The sequence below is a fragment of the Musa acuminata genome, chromosome BXJ3-9 (genome assembly GCF_036884655.1).
Source record: "Musa acuminata AAA Group cultivar baxijiao chromosome BXJ3-9, Cavendish_Baxijiao_AAA, whole genome shotgun sequence".
Taxonomy (NCBI): domain Eukaryota; kingdom Viridiplantae; phylum Streptophyta; class Magnoliopsida; order Zingiberales; family Musaceae; genus Musa; species Musa acuminata.
This window is the reverse complement of record NC_088357.1, coordinates 5,031,912-5,055,597: the sequence shown is the minus strand read 5'-3', so window position 1 is coordinate 5,055,597 and position 23,686 is coordinate 5,031,912. Positions and strand designations below refer to the sequence as shown.

The 23,686-nt window shown below is 39.2% G+C and overlaps 3 protein-coding genes across 5 annotated transcripts; 1 reads left to right on the top strand and 2 right to left on the bottom strand.

Annotated features, from left to right (window-relative positions):
* Positions 1-423: 423 nt before the first annotated feature.
* On the bottom strand, positions 424-1,551 carry LOC135648932 (calmodulin-like protein 3). Its single transcript, XM_065166957.1, has one exon. The coding sequence runs from the start codon at positions 1,505-1,507 to the stop codon at positions 827-829; it is 681 nt and encodes a 226-aa protein (XP_065023029.1). The 5' UTR covers positions 1,508-1,551; the 3' UTR covers positions 424-826.
* A 3,655-nt stretch (positions 1,552-5,206) lies between these two features.
* LOC135649559 (serine/threonine-protein kinase-like protein CR4) lies at positions 5,207-9,192 on the top strand. Of its 2 annotated transcripts, none has more exons than XM_065168035.1 (2): positions 5,207-6,090; positions 6,210-9,192. In XM_065168035.1, the coding sequence occupies exon 2, from the start codon at positions 6,308-6,310 to the stop codon at positions 8,999-9,001; it is 2,694 nt and encodes an 897-aa protein (XP_065024107.1). In that variant the 5' UTR covers positions 5,207-6,090; positions 6,210-6,307; the 3' UTR covers positions 9,002-9,192. The 2 variants fall into 2 exon arrangements, with proteins under 2 accessions (XP_065024107.1, XP_065024108.1); XM_065168036.1 differs by lacking the exon at positions 5,207-6,090 and having other exon boundaries at positions 6,304-6,425; positions 6,526-9,192.
* A 928-nt stretch (positions 9,193-10,120) lies between these two features.
* Positions 10,121-23,510, bottom strand: LOC103997491 (probable E3 ubiquitin-protein ligase ARI8). Of its 2 annotated transcripts, none has more exons than XM_009418735.3 (15): positions 23,100-23,510; positions 20,983-21,107; positions 19,285-19,387; positions 19,079-19,169; positions 18,476-18,648; positions 18,218-18,322; positions 18,040-18,128; positions 17,009-17,116; positions 16,833-16,923; positions 16,648-16,737; positions 14,380-14,427; positions 14,036-14,107; positions 13,825-13,924; positions 13,201-13,327; positions 10,121-10,668 (listed from the first exon to the last, which is right to left on the bottom strand). In XM_009418735.3, exons 1-15 carry the CDS (start codon positions 23,262-23,264, stop codon positions 10,389-10,391), a joined length of 1,767 nt encoding a protein of 588 aa, XP_009417010.2. In that variant the 5' UTR covers positions 23,265-23,510; the 3' UTR covers positions 10,121-10,388. The 2 variants fall into 2 exon arrangements, with proteins under 2 accessions (XP_009417010.2, XP_009417011.2); XM_009418736.3 differs by having other exon boundaries at positions 20,983-21,104.
* Positions 23,511-23,686: the final 176 nt, after the last annotated feature.

Below are 23,686 nucleotides of genomic sequence, written 5' to 3'. Positions count from 1 at the left end.
TTTCCAAAAATGATAAATATTTTGTGACCTTCTAAATGTAACGAAAAGTATCGACTTTTTTTTCTATATCATTAAAGATAAAAAAAAAATTTATCTTTTGCATTAAAACACTTTATAAGGTGAATCAGTCCAATTATAATAATTTTGATACCTTCGTATAAAATTATAAGTTCATATAAAACACTATAAATAAGAAATAAATATTCAAAAAACTAATTTATAATTTTATTTGTTTTGAATAGATATTCTTATTAGTTAGGAAATAAAAATATAACAAAAATCACATTTATGTTGGGTTGGATACTGCATGGATTCAGATTTGGTATTTGGAATCAAGGAAGTGGTGCTGCTACAGAGTGAAATTTGATCTGCATACATTGTTACTTCACAGTGTACTTACTGTTCATGTTAAGCCATGGATGATGAGGTCAAAGTGCAGGGAAGACATGCATTTCTTCCATCTCCGAAACATATACAGTCAGTAGTCGTCGACAGAGCACTTTGGCCGTGACGAGTGAGTGTAGAGAACTCGGAAAAGAATCAAAAGACCCCAAACCTACCAAGCATTTCATTGCTCAGAAGAAGACGAAGAAGAAGACGAAGAAGAAGAAGAAGATTAACGTTATTAAACCGATTAAAAGAAAAGCTAGATAAAGTCTGAGACTCTTCAGCACCAAATCAAACCGTGCGCATGTCACGTAGATCGAGTCCTTCCTTGTCTTCCTTCTCCGAGGATTCTTCTTCCCCCACCCGACCTCAATTTCCTCATCAGTATCTACAACCCTATGTATCTTCTGTCCATAGCAGCCACAGGCATCGGTAGCTACTAACTGAGGGCCGCGAAGCCTCCACCTTTCATCATCTGCTTGAACTCCTTAAAGTCCACTCTCCCGTCGCCGTCGACGTCCACCTTGTTGATCATCATCCGGCAGTCCTCCGCGGTCCTGCCTTGCTTGACGCCGAGGGAGACGAGCACGGACCGCAGCTCCTCCACGGAGATGTACCCGTCCCCGTTCTGGTCGAACACGTTGAAGGCCTCCCGCATGTCCTCCTCCTCGTCGCGCTCGTCCATGATGCTCCGGTAGAGCGCCCCGAACTCGTCCATGTCCACGCACCCGTCCCCGTTGACGTCGATCTTCTCGATCATCGACGCCAGCTCCGCCTCGGGGATGTATATCCCCAGGTTCTCGAGCGAGTCGCTGAGCTCTGTCTTCGTGATGCGTCCGTCGCCATTGCGGTCGAACATCTGGAAGACCCGCTTCAACTCCGACGGGTCCATCACCCTGGCTGACGCCTTGGGACCGAACGATGGAGATCTGAAGGAGGAGATGGAGGAGAGAGCGGTGGCAGGGGGCGACAAGCCGTCCTTGCTCGAGGGAGGGTGCCAAGAAAAAGGCAAGAGCAGGGAGATCAGCTTCTCAGGGAGGAAACGAAGGAGACGGCTATTAAGGTGGTGACAGATGAGGAAGATCCCTACAAAGATAGCTGGCATCGGTGTTAGCTCCATGTGCCCAATCAATTGTGCGATGGAGAGGGATTGAAGGCGACGAAGAAGAGCCAACGGAGGTCTTAAAGCCTTCTCTCTCTCTCTCTCTCTCTCTCTCTCTCTCTGTGCTGTCGTCCCCACACGCTTGTTTTGGACGTCGAATACTTTACGAAAGCGCGTCGAGAGGGGTGGGGGGTGGGGGAGCGGGGAATCGAAATAAAGAAGGCCGAGACGACCGTTGGAAACGGATCCGAGAGAGCGGGGGAAGGACGGCCGAGAAGGGCCGCTGGATCAAGATCCGATGGAGGGAAAGGTTCCACGAGGAGGGGCGGTGGCGTCACGTGGGGCCGGCGCCCTCCCCGGGGCTGTCGTCGGGCCGGCCGGCACGTGACGACAGGAGGGAGGGAAGCGTGCCGGCGGTTGCGGTGTCCCTGCGGCGTAAATTAATGGATCAGATCGGACGGTGGATGAGGCGGTGGGTGCGGCATCGTGGGGCGGAGATTGCCCGTGGGAGACGGGGCTGTCATGCCGAACTGTGAGTGAGCTGTGTCGGTGGCGATTGAGTAATGGAAATGGCCAACGAGACTGTGTGTACCTAACAAGTTGAATGCAACATAATTTATGGAAAAACCGCATAATTATAATTATATATATATATATGCCCCTAAAAAAAATATGAATTTATTTTTATTTATCTTTATAAATTATAATCACATATATATTTATTAAAATATTTTTTTGTCAAAGGTACTATTAAAAACAAAAGTCCAAATTCTCAGCATCCTCATAGATAACACTTTGACTTAGTTAATCTTTGTTATCTATGATATAATAACTTCTATATGGACGATAAATTATTAAGTATATTTTAGTTATTCTTAAATTGTATGATTAGAAGGGATTAAAATGATTTTTTTTTGCATAGAATATTTTGTGGGTGTTATTGAGCTTAGTCTCTTTTTTGACCGATATCTCTATCTTTGTTTAAGTCATGTTATGTTTTCTTCTCTATGTAGAGTCGATCTATAATTATATTATTATATTCAACACGATTTGATTGATTATAATTATCGACTCAATAATTTTATTATACTCGATTATTTAAATTCAAGTTATTGTTAATATACCATTCAAACCGTATAAGTGGACTAATTACATATTATCCTCTATAATTAGTCAATAGAACACGTGATGATTCTGCCTTATTTCGGTTTATCATTGATCACATATAATATTTTTGTCAATAGTATCGATAGTGTAAGGAGAAATAAAATTAAATGTTTCACTTTCGTAAGTATAGAGATATCAATATAATTTTAAAAAATATAAAAATTAAAATAATAAAAATAATTAATTATATAAGATAAATAAGATAATATATAATTAGCTTTCTTATAAGCTCAAGATGTTACAACATTGCGATACACAACTAAACTAAAATTTCGGAGAACTTTAATGTGTCTGTGACAAAGGGAAACTAGCCTTGGCTGATTTTTTTGCAGGAGGTGTATTGGTGACTTTTTAGTTGGGGGGTAGAACACACGACTCAATAAAGTTGAGGAGAAATGAAAGCCATAATTATGGCCATCATGAGACACTCTTACCTTTTCTAACCAACATTGAGTGCTATCTATTCATTGTGTAAAGGAGAAAAGAAACAAAGCATAATGTATCATAAGATTGTATCTGTTCACATAAAGAAGAGCAAGGTGGAGAAAAAGAGGTACTCGAAACCAGTTCAAGTAATCAAATAATATATGTGAATATAAAAGAGAAAAAAAGATCCATTGTTATTATAATTTAACAACAGATTAAGAATACCCAAAACAATTCAAAGTAGATGTACTCATTGCTACCTTATTCCTTCATAAACAATAAGGAAAAGGACTTTTTGATGGACCAAGAAATGAGCAACCTGTAAGAAATATCCACCTACCAGCTTTATTGCTTGTTTGCTTTTGTTGCTCGAGCTCATCATGAAGTGTCCCCATTCAGTAGATGACAATAACAGAGGATCTACTCTTGTCTCCAAGAACAATTTGCAAGTGTGTGGGTGCTGCCTTTGGGGAATTATGTTGAAAGCTAAACTGGGAGGAAGAAAACAATTTGCTTCTTTGTTTGAACGGACTTGCCCTGTGCAGGTTGACACTTGACATGGACATACAGAATGATCTTTTGTTGATGTGCCTGAGCTTGGCATCTGTATCAGCTACAGCCAGGAAGGCAAAGATTTGTTCTGCAAATCTTGTATCTTCGAATGATGATCTCAAGATCCTCCAAGTCAGTGCTCCAGTGATTTAGGGGATTGTAGCTGTTGCACATTAAAGAATGAGGCATATTAAACATCAGCAGAGTTTTCTGGGGGAACAATGTGAAAACAAAAAACCATTCAACTGCAGTGGAAACTAAGATGTGCTGACACTTAAGAACAACTGAGTGACAAGAAACTGATCAGAATATTCAGAATTGAACAAAGGACAAATTCTTTGTTGGCAGCAGGTTAAATATGATTATGGGGTCACAATCTACTCACATTTGAATCTTCAAAAAAGCTCTCTTCAAATATTCCATGTATTATCAATGAAAATACACATGATATATTACAAGAGGAGGAAGAGTGTATCTATAAGTTCTTGTCAGATTTTTGTCCTTTACATATTTTTCTAAAGCATTAGGAATAAGATTCATTTCTATTGGAAAGTGATCTTATTTCCAGCAATAGTTCATGACAGAGATCTGCAGAGCTTTTAATTGCGGAAAAAAAAACTAGGTAACTTTATAATAATTATAAGGAAAATATTTATGTGAGAATTAAGATTGAATGAGGGTTAATGAGTACGTTTGGCATCGTTAAGGATTGAATAGTCCAGCGACATTAGGTTTGACTCACGATTTCATAAGTTGCATTGGTGTTCAATCTCAAGGATGTTAGTCATGACCAATATGATTTGGACTCATCCGATCTTAAAATCTTAATATGGTTTTAAAGCCAAGGTTGACAGAAAGATCTGAAAGGTTGACAATGAGTGATTAAAAATTGAAGTCATACAATAGATCAAACTATAACTAACTCTTGCAAATGAAAGGAAGAGATCCACACGCATATGAGTTAAAGATTAAACATGACTATACAATGATCTCATATTCCTACGGAATGAAAAAAATCAGGTAATATATATTGGGTTTGATCCATGATTTAATAGTTCAAGCTTTTTGAATTGTATTGATATTTAATCTTTATCTTGGTCTTATGGAAATTCCATGAGCTTTCTGTATACAATGAACACAATTCTGCTACAGGTGGGTTTCCTTGTAAAAGAGATTGTATCAGAAAAAGAGATAGCAGTGTAGAAATAGAACCCTGTAAGATCTGTTCTTTGCAGTTGTAAGTCGCTATGTGCAGTTAAAAGTCACAAGACAGCCAGTGGAAGAATCTAATTCTTTCATCTTAACTTGCAGAGAATTAGAAAAGAAATAAGCAATATATGAGCTTCTCAGTAAAAGACAATAGTAGGCAGTGAAGAAAGGAAATTTGAAAAGAGAAAACAAAAAGAATAAAAACAAACTAAAAAGACCAATTGCCTTAAAATGCCCTAACATTTTAACAGTCATGCCAGCATTAATGCACAAAAGGAACATTAAAGTTAAAATTGTTTGGGGCAAAATATTTCTGCCATGGATTGAACCAAAACAACTCTTCTATCAACAAAAAATTCCTAACTAGTTTTGCTAGTGTTAATCAAATATTACATATGGCAAAAATTTTAATGAGGAGTTCTTCATGCTGCCAATGGAAAGGCAAATAAGCAACCTTGGACATCAGATCCATCATCATATTGATTGGATATCAAGCATGAGTAGTTTTTCCAAGCATATAATTTTTTTTTTGTCAATACAAATGAACTAAGACCACCATTAATTAGCAACACTAGCCTGTGTAGATATATCTTTCACTGTTCACTTGGCACTGCTAGTCTACTACTACTACTACCCACACAGGTGCTGCTAAAACAAGAATCCTATTCAGACAAACACAGCCAGTGATGCAGATAGCAAAGCGAAGCAAAGGAGAGGAAGGAGGCACTCATCTTGCAGAGGAATTTGAATTGATGGACAAGTGTGCAGAGATCCAGGCATGGAAACATATTGCATTTACTTCTCATTAAAATTCTCACCTACACATGCCTCCAACCAGGAACTAAAATTTATTGCATTCAATGCTCCCATCCGCATTACCTCTCCTTCTCTGTACGTGTTTCAGCTTGTTTCTTTCCAGCTTACCCCCTGTGATGTTGCCCACAGCAAAGCTCCAGACCAAAGAGCAGGATGAGCCACCAAGGGAACTAACTGCTCATGGGGTAGGTTCCCTTCTCAACAGCTTCTTTCTCCACTGCCTCGTTATTGCGAGTCTTTTGTGAAGGGGGAGAAGTTATTTTGCGTGGAGTTGAATGCAAGGAAAGCTGAGGTTTTGTGCTGGTTGTGGATGCACCGCACGGCTTGCTTCCATTTTTTTTGGCTCAGACCGTTCATAGATTCTCAGTGGGTTTCTGGGTAAAAGGCTTCATCTTGCAAGTTATCTTCCCATCACAAGTTCCGGATTCCAGGTTCGGATCAAGTTCCATCTCTGTTCTGAGATCACCGTGCTTTTCTACCGAGTCCTCTTTGTTTTCTGGATGATCAAAGAGAAGGAATGTGTGATTGACCTGCGGTCTCTTCTCTCCAGTGTAATTCTCACTCTGCAAATGATTCAAAGCTGTTCTGGTCATCCTTTTGGGTGATAAAGGCTTGATTTTTGGTAAGGTAGAACGGAGCGTGAGAAAGATGAACAGCGTTAGGCCTGGATTTCTCGTTCAAGCTGCAGTTTTGGTGATCGTTTGTGGCTCAATTTATGTGGGGGTCTCCGGCCTCGGATCAATGTCCTCCATCGCTGTCTCTTACGGTGAGAATGGACCAGTCTTCTGTGGTCTAAGCTCAGATGGGTCTCACATGGTCTCCTGCTTCGGTGCTGATGCTTCCATAGTCTATGGTGCTCCTATTAGGCTCCCCCTCCTGGGTCTCACGGCCGGTGATGGATTCGTCTGTGGGCTCCTTTTGGATGCCTACCAACCCTACTGCTGGGGGAGCAACATCTACGTCAAGATGGGGGTGCCGCAGCCCATGGTGGAAGGCGCGGCCTACTCGGAGATCAGCGCCGGTGATGACCACCTCTGTGCCCTCCGCAGGCCGAGCAAAGGAGAGCAAAGAGGCGTCTCCTTGATTGACTGCTGGGGCTACAACATGACCGCCTCCCACGAGTTCAGTGGCCCCATTGTGTCGATCACTGCCGGCTCGGTGTTCAACTGTGGGATGTTTGCCGGCAACCGGACGGCCTTCTGCTGGGGCGACGAGACCGGGAGCAGCGTCATCAGCCTCACTCCGAGGAACCTGAGGTTCCGATCCATTTCGGCTGGTGGATTCCATGTCTGCGGGGTTCTGCAGAACTCCCAGGTCTTCTGCTGGGGAAGGAGCTTGGAAATGCAGCAGTCTTCTTCGGACATCTTAGGCCAGGGAGATGTCAACATGGTTCCCATGGATCCCATGGTGTCGGTCGCCGGCGGCAGGTTCCATGCTTGCGGCATCAAGAGCTTAGATCGCAAGGTGGTGTGCTGGGGCTTCAAGCTTCAGAACAGCGTGCCCCCACCCAAGGATACGAGGGTGTACGAGCTCGCAGCAGGGGACTACTTCACCTGCGGTGTGATTGCGGAGGCGTCACTTCGGCCGCAGTGCTGGGGCACAGGCGGCCCCTGGTCGATACCGATGGCGGTCTCCCCTGGGATCTGCGCCTCCAATCCTTGCGGCCCGGGATACTACGAGTTCATCCATGCAAGCTTGGGGGGCAAAGTCTGCAAGCCAGCGAATTCCAGAGTTTGCTTGCCGTGCAGCGTCGGCTGTCCCGAAGGGACGTATCAGTCTACGCCCTGCAACTCGACGTCCGACCGTGGTTGTGAGTTCAACTGTTCCAGCTGTGCCTCAGCGGATTGCTCCTCCTCCTGCTCGTCAGAGCAGAGGCCCCGGAGCCACGGGCTGCTTTCTCTCCAGATGCCGATCTTCGTCGCGGAGCTCGCCTTCGCCATCGTCTTCGCGAGCTCGGTATCTTTGGTCGCGTGCCTCTGCGTTCGCCGCCGGCTACGGAGCTGCTCGTGTTCGGAGCCTGACCTGACTGCGTTGAAGACCAGGGCATACTCGTTCCACAAGGAGCCGGTGAAGGTGCGACCGGACCTGGAGGAGCTAAAGATTAGGAGAGCACAGATGTTCACCTACGAAGAGCTGGAGAAGGCGACCGGTGGATTCGGCGAGGAATCCCTCGTGGGGAAGGGCAGCTTCTCGTGTGTCTTCAAAGGGGTGTTGAGAGATGGGACGGTGGTTGCAGTGAAGAGAGCCACCAAAGCGTCGGACGTGAAGAAGAACACCAAGGAATTCCACACCGAGCTCGACCTGCTCTCCAGGCTGAACCACGCGCACTTGCTCAACCTTCTTGGGTACTGCGAGGAAGGTGGCGAGAGGCTGCTGGTGTACGAGTTCATGGCCCATGGATCCTTGTACCAGCACCTTCATGGCAAGGATGCAAGCCTGAAACGGCGGCTGGACTGGGTTCGCAGGGTCACCATTGCCGTCCAAGCTGCGAGGGGGATCGAATACCTGCATGGGTACGCTTGCCCGCCTGTGATCCACAGGGACATCAAGTCGTCCAACATTCTCATCGACGAGGAGCACAACGCTCGAGTTGCAGATTTTGGTCTGTCCTTGTTGGGGCCGGCGGACAGCAGCTCGCCCTTGTCCGAGCCTCCGGCCGGTACTCTTGGCTACCTCGACCCCGAATACTACAGGCTTCATTACTTGACCACCAAATCGGATGTGTACAGCTTCGGGGTTCTGCTTCTGGAGATCTTGAGCGGTAGAAAGGCGATCGACATGCAGTTCGAAGAAGGAAACATCGTGGAATGGGCGGTTCCGCTGATCAAGGCCGGTGACGTTTCGGCCATCCTGGATCCGGCGCTGAAACCTCCTGCCGAACCGGAGGCTCTGAAGAAGATCGCCGCCACGGCGTGCAAGTGCGTCAGGATGCGGGGGAAGGACCGGCCGTCGATGGACAAGGTGACGACGGCCTTGGAGAGAGCTCTGGCGCTGCTGATGGGCAGCCCATGCAACGAGCAGCCGATATTGCCGACGGAGGTGGTCTTGGGGAGCAGTCGGCTGCACAAGAGGGGGTCACAGAGGTCTTCGAACCAGTCGTGCTCGGAGAACGACACAACCGACGCCGACGACCAGTTGTTGGAGTACAGAGCACCTTCATGGATCACGTTCCCCAGCGTGACCTCGTCGCAGAGGAGATCGGAAGGCGACGCCACGGAAGGGAAGAACTCGGAGGTGAGGAGTCTGGGAAACGGAGGAGCGGGGGATGGCTTGAGGTGCTTGGAGGAAGAGATCGGACCAGCATCACCACAGCAGGATCTGTTCCTGCAGCACAACTTCTGATTGCAGTCGAATGAATTCTTTTTCGAGTCGACGTTGTTCGTCGTCTTCTTATCGGATTGTCTTTCTTCGGATCGACAGGTGCACTTGTTCTCGGCTCTCATGCGTGCATTCTTGTGTTGTCGTCTCCGAACGCATTGTGTAGTGCAGCTATTTAACACCATGACGAACAATGACGTTCTCAATTTGAGATATTAGTTGATGATGTATGAATACGATGGGTGTAAAGAAACAAATCATGTTTCCCAATGGCGAAACGTACGGATATGCAAACAGACAGTCAGTAAAATAGACATAGCACAACAACTACACTGACTTGTAAGGGTGGTGAATGTTTAAGCCATTGCTACTTGTATTTAACGGGAATGACGAGTGATATCTACTGCTAATTGTGGCTTCATGTTAAATGAAATAAACTAATATATCCAGTTAAATTCTTATTCCTTTTGCATACTTGAAAGCAACATATATATAGTTAACTACAAAATCAATAAAGACCTACGCAAGTAGGAAAAGAAAATTAGTGATTGCATGGATCTATGAATAGAATATAAATGACAAAAACAGAATTGAGACGCAGAACCTTATGATGTACTGTTAAAGACTTGTGACATCCTATCAACGTATAAACAATTGGTTTCAATGAATAAAAAATAATTCGTCATGTGTCCAATGTGAACCATTCAACCTTTTCAATAACAAACATCTCATTTGAGAAAGAGGAATACCTGATTGTAAGATCTTTGTATCCTTATTCTGAGTTCCTGCTGGGCCTAGCAAATTCTGCAATGATGGCTTCATCTTGGTAATGTTGAGCTCTGCAAATTGCAAAGAAGGTGAAGAAACAGTGTGAAATGCTACTAAAACACCTGAATAATATTATTTTGAAGCAGGAGGTTATATATAGCAAGAGAAGCATGTCAATGAGCAATAACCTGAAATTGAAATTATTTACAGATTGGTATCATGGTGTTACAATGAGCATATGTATGAAAGGTAGGAGCGATGCATCATATGCATTCAATTTGGCAAATAAGATCCCAATGCTCCTGACATCTCAATCTTTGAGCAACAGATTGCCAAAAAACAACCATAAGGACACCTGGCTATGCTGAACTATGCTTCATAGAACACACAGTTGTTTAATACTTTAATATATACAAACAGAGAACAAATATCGATTACATGACGCCCAGCAGTAATCTCTCTCTCTCTCTCTCTCTCTCTCTCTTGGCATGCCTGCTACTTTCCCCTCTTCCATGGCAAGTTATAACCTATGATGATCAAATACCTTCTTGCTGGCATCACAGGAGCGTGTTCTATCAACACAAGCCACTGAAACAGGTTCAGGGGCAAACTTTACACATATTGCAGGAGTATCTGCACTTTACTACCTGCGATACTCGCACATCTGGCATGACCTAGTGGACCTGGGATTGGCGTAGGTGCAGCGGTCGCAAGACCAGAGATTGCTGTCATCCAGGCTGTGGCTAGGAGCTCCTAATCCACAGCTGGTCCCAGCTGCTTTGATCTTTCCACCCTTGTTTTTGTTGTCCAACGTCTTGGAGCTTGAACTCCTGCTGCATGTGGTTTGGTTGCTGGAAGAACCCACATCCTTCAATCCAGTCTCCAGGGCTCGAACAAGATTCTCAAAATAGTTCCTAGTCACACTGACGCAGAACAAACATAAATATGAATGAAGATAGTGCCAATGATCATAATCAATATTCCAAATTGCCAATAACAAATTAAAGCAAGGGTGAATGCATACTATTCAGTAGCTAGAGAGGAGAGCCTGACTATGTATATAGCAAAATGATGGTAAACACAAATGTTATGTATAAAAGATGAAAATTTTGCATTTCAGTCAGCCAAATAACTGCCAGATTTTGTGGGCACTTCACTATCCTCATTCTATAAGAATGAGAAATCAAGGATTTTGCTGTAATTACAAATTACACCTGTCACGACTTGATTGCATCGAAGTAAATCTTCTAAGCCATATCGGCAGAGAAAGGAATTCAGCTTGTCAATATTCATTCTAAAAAGAACGAGAAATCAAGAACTTTAGTGAATTACAAAGTGCATATGTCAAAGCTCAATTTGCACAGAAGTAAATCTTCTTAACCATTCATAGAGAAAGGAATTCAGCTTGTCCATAAATCAGTTCTATTAATTATCTAAGAACTGACTTCTGAACAGAGAAAAGAAGATGTCTTCTGAACACAAAAGAGAACAAGAAACATCTTCATGTATACAGTAATTGGAAGTGTCTGTTTAATAATAATTTTGGCATGGGAAAGTGCCTTAAAGACAACAAGTGTATGATTGGTTGCAACAGGTCAGATCAGATCTAAATCAGATCCTTGCATATGTAGACAAACTTTCTCCACCCAAGTTCAACCAAGGAGACATTACAACAATCAGGTAACTTGTTTTTTTTTATTAGGTACATTGCCACGTTAAGACCTAACTCACACTGCAATGAAACAAGTCCATAAAGATATGTTTAAAAATCACTATCTGGAAAGTTCCACTTGTTCATAAGCATGAGACGCCAATGACTCCAAATGAAGTTTGTAAGGTTGGAAAGTCGTTTGACAAGTATTGGTTTGATGCCAACCAATCCCAACATAGCATAACCAAAACAAAAATCACCAAAAACAAATTGGTTAGGCAATGCTGGTAAGTCAGTTGACAAGGATTGGTTGAAAATGAAGCAGTCCCACTTGAGACAACAGAAACTTCCAAATCTCAGTATATCATAGACAAAGCAAAAGTTCAAAATGTTTAAATGTCATAAAGAGGTGGTTGATGTTATATACAACAGTCTCAGTTACCTAAATAATCTATTGCAAGTGAACCAGTGCAGTGAGCAATGAGCATCACAGAGAAAATATTCATCAATTCACCAAATTTAATGTGATAAATGAAAACAACCAAAGCGCAATAGTACCATAAAAGTCATACTCAAACTTCAGGTTTCCCAAACTGATCTAACACTTAAATAGCAAATGTCATGATGAGTTTTTAAGAATTTTTAACAAGAAAATGAGAGCAAAGAACTAATATATGTATATTTGACAGGTTAATTGACTTAAAGTTGTGCATCATTAACACTGTTGGAAGTGAATCTATCATGTTGTATGGCTAAATTAACAAAATACTAGTTATCGATATATAGTCTATAGAAAAAAAAATTTGTACAACCTAAAATCAAGACAACAGATCCAAAGTAAAGTAAAAAATTGCATTCTGAATACAGAATAATGCTGCATCCCTCTCCTTTAGGGTTAATTGCAAAATCTCCAAATTATTGGTTGATATAATCACATAAAGCCAGAAATAGATCAAAAAGAAATTTGAGGGAAGGATATAGGTTATTCAGTGCAAAAGCCACCATTGCCCAACAGCCAAAAACACAAGCCGTAACTGAAAATTGGTGGCATTGTTGAACCTTTCACAAATAAACTAGAATTTTGTACAACTTCACTGAACATCCTAGTGCAGCAAAAATATTGCTAAAGGGCTTTGCCATATCTTTATAATCAGAATCTACGCTTTCTAATTTCTTCCCCTGCTTACTGACTAATAAAGATAGACTAAGTTACATCAGTGGCACCTCTACAGATCTCTATTTCATGAATCATAGCACCTACCAAAATCTTTCATTTTCTTATACACAACCAAAACAATCCTTACGTTTTAACAAGACAATCTAAACTCTAAGCTGTTCTTGCTAATTGCCACAAGTCAGAAGTTTCTTTGGTTATTTCATCCCTACGATGCTTTGTACTTCTACTTCAAAGCTTAAAATTTTCTCCATCGCTGGTAGCCCTGCTGTCAACTAATTTACAAGCTTAGTCAGTTATTTTCACACAGCTATGAAAAGGTTGAATAAAATACAACTAAAAATCAGCCAAATAGAAAAACAAATATCCTTTGTTCCCAAAGACACCATATTATAAAGGTCGCCTACTGAGCTACGGGCAAAAACCTTACAAACACTAATATTTAGGTAGACCAAATCATCCCTTTAATTTTTCAGGGGTGGTGTCACCTCTGACCAGACCTGACATGAGGGGCCTCCATTTCTGGTTTCCACACATCAATTGTGAGAAACCAAATAAACCCTTGAAATATTTCATATATGATTTTGGCCCCCTAAATAACCTTTTTCGAGATATGTGGGATGAAGCTACCTGGTCAACCCAGCTAACTTTGTACGGAAGTCATTAAAATCGCTCATAGGACCTTCGGCATCAAGATAGACTTGGAGTTCCTTCTCTGCACATTGATGAAGGCGTTCTAACCCAGACTCAGCTTCACCTGAGAATGGATCATGAGGATTTTAGTAATAAAATGCATGTAATCCACAGCTAAGATGCAACTTCAAACAGGACTCATGGTACATTGGTCCAACCAGGCCCATTTGCATCGAGTTTGACCAGCTTTGACCAAGGAATAGGGTAGAGTCGGGTTACAATTTTCAAAAACCAATCAGGACTTGGTGAAGAAGGTATTACCCATCCTGCCTCATCCCTACTCACCCTGGCCCCATGAAAAAACCAATCACAATATTTTCATGTAGGTAATTTCCTATAAATTTTGCAAACATGACTAAAGCATATTTTAATAATATTACATGTATCTCATAGACTATTCATATCAAAGTGGATGGTTAAGAATGGATACAATCAGTTTTTATATGGTCCAGGAGTGGTTCAATATTAAAAAATCAGGGGATCAGGACTGTGTGGGTAAAAACTTCCCCATTCCAAGACTTTGCCATCCAAGGGTACATTAAAAAAGAATCTAGTACGAACCTTGCAAATACTCAAAGAACTGTCTCTTGGCATGTTCTTGCTCTGGAAGGTAATAACCATAGGCATATGTCCACTTTAATACCCGCCTGCACTCCACAATCTGCATATTGAAATGCTAATACATCTTAGGAAGAAGATTGACACTATACCAAAACTATAAATAGCATCTTGCCACTTACAATTACATTAGTGCTACAAACATAAAGCTAACCTGTGACCAAGCTTCTATTATAAACTTGAGTTGGGACTCTGGTTGGCTTTGCATGTCACTTAGCTTCTGAAGCTGCAAAATCAGAAGAAGAAACCACAAGGTGGACATCTTACAGAGTCTCATAACTGATTGTTTTTGTAATTAATAAGGGAAATAGTCAAAGCCAAGTAGTTTGGCATTTTTTATCAATTAATATGTATTAGGAAATAAAGATGACCCCTGATGTTAACTTCATACAGACAAAGATCATTTATGAAGACTGGTATTGTCAAACTTTTATAAGCCAACCAATGCCATAGACTATTGTTGACCTAACAAAAAGAATTTTTTAGACAGCTCCATACCTTCTCAGTTTGCATACTTTGTAGGTCTGCATGTGCCTTATGCCTCGACTGCAAGTTATAGAACATAATATTCATTCAAATATGAACAATATCAATTTTCTTATAGGAACAGCCAATGTAACTAGTGGAATGGATGAGAGATACATAAAATAATCCTAATGACCAAGAATACGCCTATCTAGCAATCATATAATAAACATGTATACATCAAACAAGACAAAATTATGAAAGAAACCAAAGTTACAATGTTCAGAAAAAATAGTGAAAAAATAAAAAGGGAAAATAATGTAAATTGTCAGGAGCATCAGCAAATGAAAACTTCAACATATAGAGAGAAAACACATTTATTAATAACAATTGCAATAACATGAGAGGAAACCAAAACAAAAGACAAGTAAAAAGGCTATCCCATTTTAAATTCTCAAAGAAAAGCTTCCTAGGCTGGATGAATATTGGAGATAAGTCTATAGACCAACGAATTAAATTCTGGTCAAATCAGCATATGCTGACTAGAATATATATGATAGGGGAACACATTTCTTTATTTCTTGTTTGAATATTGTCTTTTTAGTTTATAGGGTATCTTGCAATGTTTATACTCTTATTATCTTTAATGATTGTTATCATTCCCTTCCTCTCTCTTTTCCTTCCTATATTCTCAAATTTAAAACAAAAACTTTCTTTGCTCATTATGAATTTATCTTATTTCATATTAGTATCGGAGATTCTGGTTTAACAATGATGTTCTTCCATTAAGGTCAAATCAAGCTTCAACCATTTGAACTCAGAGAAAGTTCACACACAGAAGAAACAATTTGTAATGTCTTTCCAATTTACAAAATTTTATTAATTTAGGGATATTTTATAAATGTCATATGTTGTCAAGTGACTACACCTTTCATAATTCCACATTAGTTAGAAGATGCTTGAGAAGAAGAAAAAAGAAAGTCAAATAAACGAAGACAAATCTTTAAGAATGCATCAAGGACTGCAAGTATTGCAGGAAGAGAACCATACGTGTACATGTCCAGTTAGAATTTAATCATTTGGGCACAAGGGGCAGGGATTAATATGCCTAATAAATGGGGGATTGTTTAAAATCAATGACCCAGCTCAGTTATGTTGTTCTCCATTCTTCAGAATATAAACATACTCATTTCCCTATACATCAAGTGGTAAAAGAATGAAAACAATGATAGATTTACTCCTCCGGAACAAATTAATATTTGGCTGTGGATCAACTCTAATCACTGAATTTCAATTTTCAAATACATACAATTGACAGACTGCTAAATTCTACCACTACTCATTAGGATACAAATAAAGCAACTAAAGCACTAAGCAGATACAACACATCTAGGAAACCAAAGATCTTCCTCAACCTTCCAAACACACCAAACATGCAAAGAACATATAACTTTCAAGCAAACTGTTAAGTTGAGAGATTAGCTTCTTGTGTAGATAACTTTGGTAATTGGCTATCTCATTACAACAAATTAGATCTCCTCATGCCTGGCCAGATTAGGGTTGAGCCTAGTTAAAATATAGTGAATGTCAAAAGGAACCAACCCAACCCACCTTTTCATCCTTCCATTTTGTTTGGATGACATAACAACTTGAGGTCAAAATACCGCATTTAATTTTATCTTTATACAATAGGATGTCTTCTAGATCGGATTATCAGGCCTTGAGCCAGACTTAACAGTGAAATGAAGGAAATTGGAGGCTCTCATTGTTGGGATAATGATCCAGCATGAGGCATACTGCATGCATGTGTTTATGAACATACACACATGACTTCGAGATTGGCCATTCTGCAAACAAATAAAGCAGCCCAAATAAGCAGACATAACAAACAATCACGTCAATCAGGAATTTTTTCCCCAACTATGTGAAAGCCAACAAAAAAAAGTTTCAAAAACCAACAAGCTTGCTGTCAACCCCCAAGATGGCCAGCAATCAACCAAGTAGTGATAGCCCAACAACTAGGCGTTCTCCAACAATCATCAATCACCTGAACAACCACAAGCACAGAAAGAATTGAACTAAATGCTGTCCTTTTTACTGTTTTCATGGTTAAGTAGCATTACTTTTTAAAGTGACTTTCAGAAAGCAGCTTTCTAATATCAGCCACTTATAAGCACTGTATGGTCCCCAAAATCAAAGCACAAATCATTACAGTATCAGAGATTCATAGATCCTATCAACAAAGACAACAAATCTAAAATCCATTCTGATGAAACAGGTGGAAGAGTTGAATTTGCGTACCGATTGATTGGTAGCCCATCTTTCGTAATAATGTGTATATTTCTCAAGAGAGTTTTTAGCCATTTCTCTCCTCCTTTCAGATTCATCATACTGCCAGAATTTATAAATTGATAAAAAGGACAAGTATGAGGATTAACATTGTAGAATCCTTCACATTCTGTAATATTAGAGACATTTAATCATACCGTTCCTTCCTGTTTTCCTGCTTCATAGCGATTACAAGCATAGAAACCACCAGTTCTCTCACCATGTTCTGACCATGGTCCAAGACATAACCTGCAAGAACAATCAAGGAACACAAAAGATGCAGAAATTAGAAAAAATATCTCTAAAGAATATTAATAAAGTAAAGATCTAATACCAGCAAAATTCAAATTTACAAGGAGGTGTGCATGTTATATGCATGCATCCTTGGTTTTTCTCAATTGGACGTTTGCACCTTGGACAAGGTTTTGAGTTTGCTAATATCCTGGACATAAAGTCAAAGAAATATGATTAGCACATGATTATGTTCATTATCATTAAAACATCAATACTTCTGTGTAATTCCAATGGCCTCGGGAATATGAGGAACTAATCTGAAATCTATAGAATGGTCATAATGAGAGTTCTGATAGGGTTCATAAACAACAGACTTATTTCTGTGATACAGCCAAAAAAGATCAATGTTATACATAAACTATAACAGATTTTCATAAGCCAACATTTCTTAGTTAAACACGAAAACCATGCAACATCATCTTCAATAACCATCAAATCCAAATAATCTCAGAACAAATGAAGAAAATCTTTATTTGTTAAAAAAGAGAGAACACAACATACCAATTTGGCATTCACATTTCACAATTTATTAGAAAATCTAGATTTAGAGGTGAAGACAATTTATCAAGATGTCATATAAAATCCTATTTTGGAAACTTGAAATAATACACAAATGCAAAGCTTCAGCATTAGTCCTGAACTAACATCAGTAATCTGAAGCTAAAATGTTGCAGAACTATAACTATTGAAAAGGAAACAAATGCTACCAAATAGGACATAAGATTTTCTCCATTAAAATAGTCCTGTGAAGCATAAGACTCACAGGGCTTGATTAACAATATTCCTATAACTGCTAAAAACTTCAAAAAATGCTCTCTTGATCATGCCAGTTTCCTAAATCATGTCATTTCAGGTTACAAGAAAATTTGTAATAAAACCTATAAAGCATGCATTAGTTGTGTATCTACATTAGCAGAGGATGCTTAAATGCATAACTAATATTAGACTAAATCCAAGGTTTAAGTTCAAGAAACTGAAATCTACGAACTAAAATAAGACGAGTTCCACAGCTACAGAGTTAGCAGTAAAAGTAACATATACGAAATGACAATTATCCATCTTATACTGTACCAGTTCATATTTTCAGATTCAGCACAGTTCTTCAGAATCCACTTTGCTACTGTAACACAATCAACTGGCCTATGAGCTTCCTCAGTACACTGCAAAATTTTTTTATTGAACAACTTAGAGTATGGATTGAAATAAGCATAATTATATTAGGATTCATTGTTCCTCAAGATATACTCACATTCCAACAAAAGTTATATGAACAGCTGCAACAAACATCATAACTTCCACTGCCCATAACAAATTCCACAGCAAACTCACAACCAGGGGCAGGACACCATTTCATCTAAAGAAGAAGATAAAGAAATTAAAAAAAAACAACTAGTAGACAGACAGCTACACTAGTCTTTCTACTTAAAGTTACAGACATTAACTATACAAGAAAGAAATGAAACTAAATATGATTCAATAAACCTCAAATCATAAGTCCGACACAAACCTTTTTATTATCTTCAACATAAGATCTAAGAAGATAATGTGAGTACTTTTCTTTATCCTCATCAGTAGTCAATACATCAATCATATTTTGTCCAACAGCAGCACCACAAGAAGGATCAGGGCATCGCAACATTAAGCATCCAGGGCCATCACTAATAGATGTACTAATGTAACCTGCGAAAAGAACATAATCATCCTTCAAAACTTGAATCAAGAATGAATCACACTGAAGAATCTAAGTTTCGAAAAGCCTCTAAGCCAGTGTTCTGTCATAAGGTAAGATTCCAGAACAAATGGAGATAGTGCAGATCTATGATTCTTTAAGTATAATTGATCGACTTACAATGCAGAAAAAGGTCTGACAGAATTAGGCTTAAAATTGCTTAAAGAAGCTATCAAAAACGTATTATAGAAGATGCAGTCCTTGAAAAGGCAGAAAACCAGTTCACTATCAAGAGGACACTAAGATCGGAAAATCACACTTCTCAATCATTTGTCACAAAAACATATTTGCCAACTGCTAAGTGAGGCAAAGCCAGTCCCATCAAACACCACATGAATTGCTTATAAAGTTATGATAACAGTTGAAATCAAAATAACAAACCTCTCCAACAAGCCCCACAAAAAGGATGACCACATGATGCAGAACTCATCATGTCACGAGGATAGTTATCAAAACAAATCCCACAATTTAGCTGCCACAAACAAAGTTAGACCACAGGATAAATTAATCAAAATTAAGAAAACAATAACTCCACCTCAGGCCCAAAATCACCCAAAAAAGGGATTACTAATACAAAACTGACTTACTTCTCTACCATTTCGCATTTTCACCACTGTCTCCAACAAACCAATAGCCTTCCGAACATGCTCTTCATCTGCAAACCACTCATCATGCACCCTACTAATACTCCTGCATACTCAATCAAATATATAAATCAAATCATCACCACAAGGATAAGAAAGAGGTCACTGGTAGTGGAAAACAATGTTAAATAAACAAATTTTTAAATAACTAGTGCATGAATGACGTGATTGGTGCCAAAACAGACAAATAGAGCAACAAATTCTGCAAAAAAATAAATGACATCATAATTAAGATACGATAGATCCTTCTTTGCAAGTTTGCAGTAAAGCATTACGATCAACCAGAGAGCATTAGATTATGCACAAACAAATTTTCTTTAAAATTTTATATGGTAGATTTTTATACCTTGTTTTGTAATCTAGCAATCCCCTTAATATTAACACTACATAAGATTGATATCTTGATTCTATTATGCAATTTTGTCATGATAATTATGTGGCAGGAGATAAAAGACAGATGATAAATGAGGAGAAGCCAAGAGAGTGTACTGAACAGAAACAATTATGATCATAAAGATAAATGAATGACTTGGATAAAGCACTGAATCCCATAACCACTGAACATATACCAACACTGATGAAATTCAGACCTTAATTCCTGTAAAACCTCATTTTACTCTGGACCATTTCTTAAAGCTGAATCTTTGTATATTTTGCCTATATCATGTGATATTTAATTAGGTTCATACAGCTTGACTATTTGTTTTCACTATACTGCACACATCCAAATTACAATGCAGAATAATAACCTATTAAGATATTGCATGAGATTAGGAAACATCAAACCAAAACTTGACCTGGAATATTATATAAATTTAATTACTCTTAACTAATAGATAGATCAAACAGAATCATAAACTTAATTATTCTAAATAATAAATAGAGCGAATAGAATCATATCATAGTGCGAGAACCTGTTTGGAGTAATCACTATTACAGATCGACAAAATGTTGACTTAAACTCGAATTTGTTTCAGAAAAACTTATTTATGTTAATGTTATTTGTGTCACATGAACGAATGGACACAATCGGGCAAAACATGTTGCAGCTTAGCAGTAACTGCAATAAGTGCACTTGTCAAAAACACTGCTTCCATGGACATCACCAATTTTGTCATAGTTCCTGTAAAGAATCGGTGAGAACATCCTTAATAGATTTTCATATCAATATTCTATTGCAACCTCAATATCATCTCAATTTAATAAACAAGCTCAAACTACTGGAAATTCGAAAATATACCAACTGTTCTTGAGTCAAACAAAAGATTACCATGTACCAGCCTCTGCAGGCATACACTGAGATATATTGGGTGTATAGTTATATTGTCATCCAGTGTGAAATCCAGAAATCAATAGAGGCAATGAACAAATATGAATAAAAAAGATTGCCAAACATATTGCAGCACAGAACAATACAGTTCAGCAATAATTCCAGTATCAAATACCAGAGAACTAACATAGAACTTGGAGCAATACAAAAGGAACATATAGTTTAACAGTACCATTCATGCATGTTCATAGTTCTATTATACTCCAAAGTCTAGAGTAATGGCAATAAAAATATATGAGAGCCTGCAATGTATGAAAATATTTGAACAGCATAAGCACAGGAAACTCCACTTCAGAAGTAAACTGCCTTACCAATTACAATGACGAAGAAGAATGCATGCTGCATATCTTGGTATTGAAAGTACAGTAGATACTCTATTGATATCTTCCTCCTGAAGCTGCCGAATATCAGTCTCACTCAATATGATACAGTTCTGCTGAATAAAGAAAATTGCAGAACAGCATTAGATGATGAATTATAATGCATTACCTTCTGAAACTTCTAAAGATTTACTAAGAATCATTTATTCCAGCACACATTACCAAAGGAAAATATGTGATCTAAAAAGCAGTTTGTGCAGCCATGTATGCGCATATGGTCATATGAATGCCTCACAGAAGCCAATGTGACCTTAATAATTATATACCATCGTATGAACACCTCACATTAGCCCAATGTTCCATCATTATGCAATCTTAACATAAACAGACAACTTTTTCAAGTCCCAGACTATTACAGCAATTTGTCAGACAGCTAAAATTATGGTTTGGCATATCAACCAGTACCCAGTTATACGGCCTGGTAATGATCCTTGGTCAGACTGGTATACATAGTAATATGTACCGGACCAACCAGTCTATGAAACCATGATTTAGATTTTTTATAACTCCTTAGTGTAACATACATATATATATATATATATATATATATTTATAAGGCTTCAAGAAAGGTTTTAAAACACCATTCTGCAAGGTTCCTATCAATCCAACCAGTAGACAGTAGACCATCATTTACCAGCCAATTTCAAGCTTTATATTACTGGACAGTCTTGTCCAAAGGCCCTTCTTCTTTGTCTCTGGCATACAATTTCAGGTCCAAAATCTCCCCCCTAAGCAATGAAGGAAAAAGACGAGGAAGAGACATTTATCCACTGTAGGTCACCTATTTCACATTTTCTCTTGATTTTATTTTTTTCTATTATTCTTTCCATTAATGTAGGAAGGATCAGGGTAGCATATCACTCAATACGTGGTACATTCTGATCCAACATCTGGCCACTAGCTACTAGAATTAGTAATTTTTTTAGATTCTTATAAATTTTGTACATCATGATTCATAATCATACTGTTTATATTATATAAAGTATTAAATCACAGTATCAAACGAAAACATTAGTGTACAATTACCCTATTGACTGTGTTGTGCTTACGTTTATAAGATTTGTCATGTAGGCATATTTGTACAGAGCAGTGTCTGTCTCCCTTATGCCCATGCTTCATAGGTATTTACAAACCTAAATGACATTGATAAAATTCGTTCACTAACTTCTGGATCCTGTACAACAGAATCCAAGAAGAAAAAATAAAAATCCATGAATTGGAACCCAAAGCCCAAATTACAGTTCCAGGGAGGTTGGTGGTCCCAGTAAATATTTGATTGGATGCATTTTGAAGCAATGGTATCAACGTGTTTTATTATACTTGAAATACAATCGCTCATCGAACAAAAGACAATCCATCATCCACGTGAAGTGATGCTTGAAAGCAAACCACACAAGTCATTTTTGAACTAAACTGATGAAATGATAAAAGTCTGACCCACTATAGTATCTAAGGTTATAGATTTTTCACATTTACAAGGATACATCTCTTGCATGATACTGGAACAGAAAGAGTAGAGCGAATACAATATAAATAGAACACATAATATTAAGGAACAAGAGTATCACATGTTTAATGCTGATAAACTTCAGAGCAAAAACAAACACACACACAAGTTACGCCATGATCACTATGATTCCCATTAACCTGATATATCAATAATACAATATTTACACGAATGTCTCTGTGAAATGTTTAAAACCATGCAGCATTAAAGGAAAGAAAATTGTTTGTACCATAATCATCTCACATATAATAAGAAAAGAAGAGTAAAGCATATTTCCTTCTGACACCAAACGAACAATCCTACAATAGGCATGTAACACTAACCAATTCCTAGGCCAGGCTATGATCATGCCACCAATCCAATCCTTACCAGCACAAGATCTTGTCGTTACCATAAAAACACACAAAAGCAGCCAATTCAGTTCCTACACGCATCAAATTCGGCTCAAAGATTTCCACCAGCATCACCACCAAAATCAACTAAGCGACGACACTAAAAAGGGAAAGAAGCAAAAGAACCAAGCGTTTTCCCATCCCATCACCTGCTGGCGACGCGAGGTGATGTCCTCGGAATCATCCAACACGTGGTCAACGAAATTATAGTCAGCACCGCCGTCCTCGCCGTCCATCCCCGTCTCCCCGCTGTAGAAATCGTCGTCCACCGACTCGAGATCGACCGCGTCATGCATGTCCTCATCGGAATCCATCCCCACCGCCCGACCCCCAACTTCCTCGCCCCGCAATCCCTAAAATCCGCCGTAGCGAGCCCTCGTGCGGCAGGAATCGATCGAAACAAGAGGGAGAACGGGATCGGATTTGGGGGGGCGGATGGAGGAGATCGAAGCCGGGATCGCGAGAGGGGACAGGTCGATTGGATTCGTCGTCGTTTCGAGTGTTGACGTCGGATTTGCTTCGCTCGGATAGAGCTATGGAGGATGAAAGAAAGTGGCTAACTATCACTTCGGCGTCGGCTAAATATGGAGATTAAGAGGGAAAAGAAATTAGTTGCTACATTATTTGGTTATTCAAATAATTCTTTTTTTATAAATTTTCTCCCATATAAATTATATTTATGTAATTAATATTCTATACGATGAGTGATAATTACAAGTTTAGCAATTGATAGAGT

Excerpts from the sequence above, each read along its gene's own strand:
- LOC135648932 (XM_065166957.1), bottom strand. The coding sequence starts at position 1,507 with ATGGAGCTAACACCGATGCCAGCTATCTTTGTAGGGATCTTCCTCATC.
- LOC135649559 (XM_065168035.1), top strand. The coding sequence starts at position 6,308 with ATGAACAGCGTTAGGCCTGGATTTCTCGTTCAAGCTGCAGTTTTGGTG.
- LOC103997491 (XM_009418735.3), bottom strand. The coding sequence starts at position 23,264 with ATGGATTCCGATGAGGACATGCATGACGCGGTCGATCTCGAGTCGGTG. Across the intron at positions 16,738-16,832 it reads CAGGAAAACAGGAAGGAACG|TATGATGAATCTGAAAGGAG; the intron begins GTATGATTAAAT and ends AAATTCTGGCAG. Across the intron at positions 10,669-13,200 it reads AAGTTAGCTGGGTTGACCAG|TGTGACTAGGAACTATTTTG; the intron begins GTAGCTTCATCC and ends GTTCTGCGTCAG.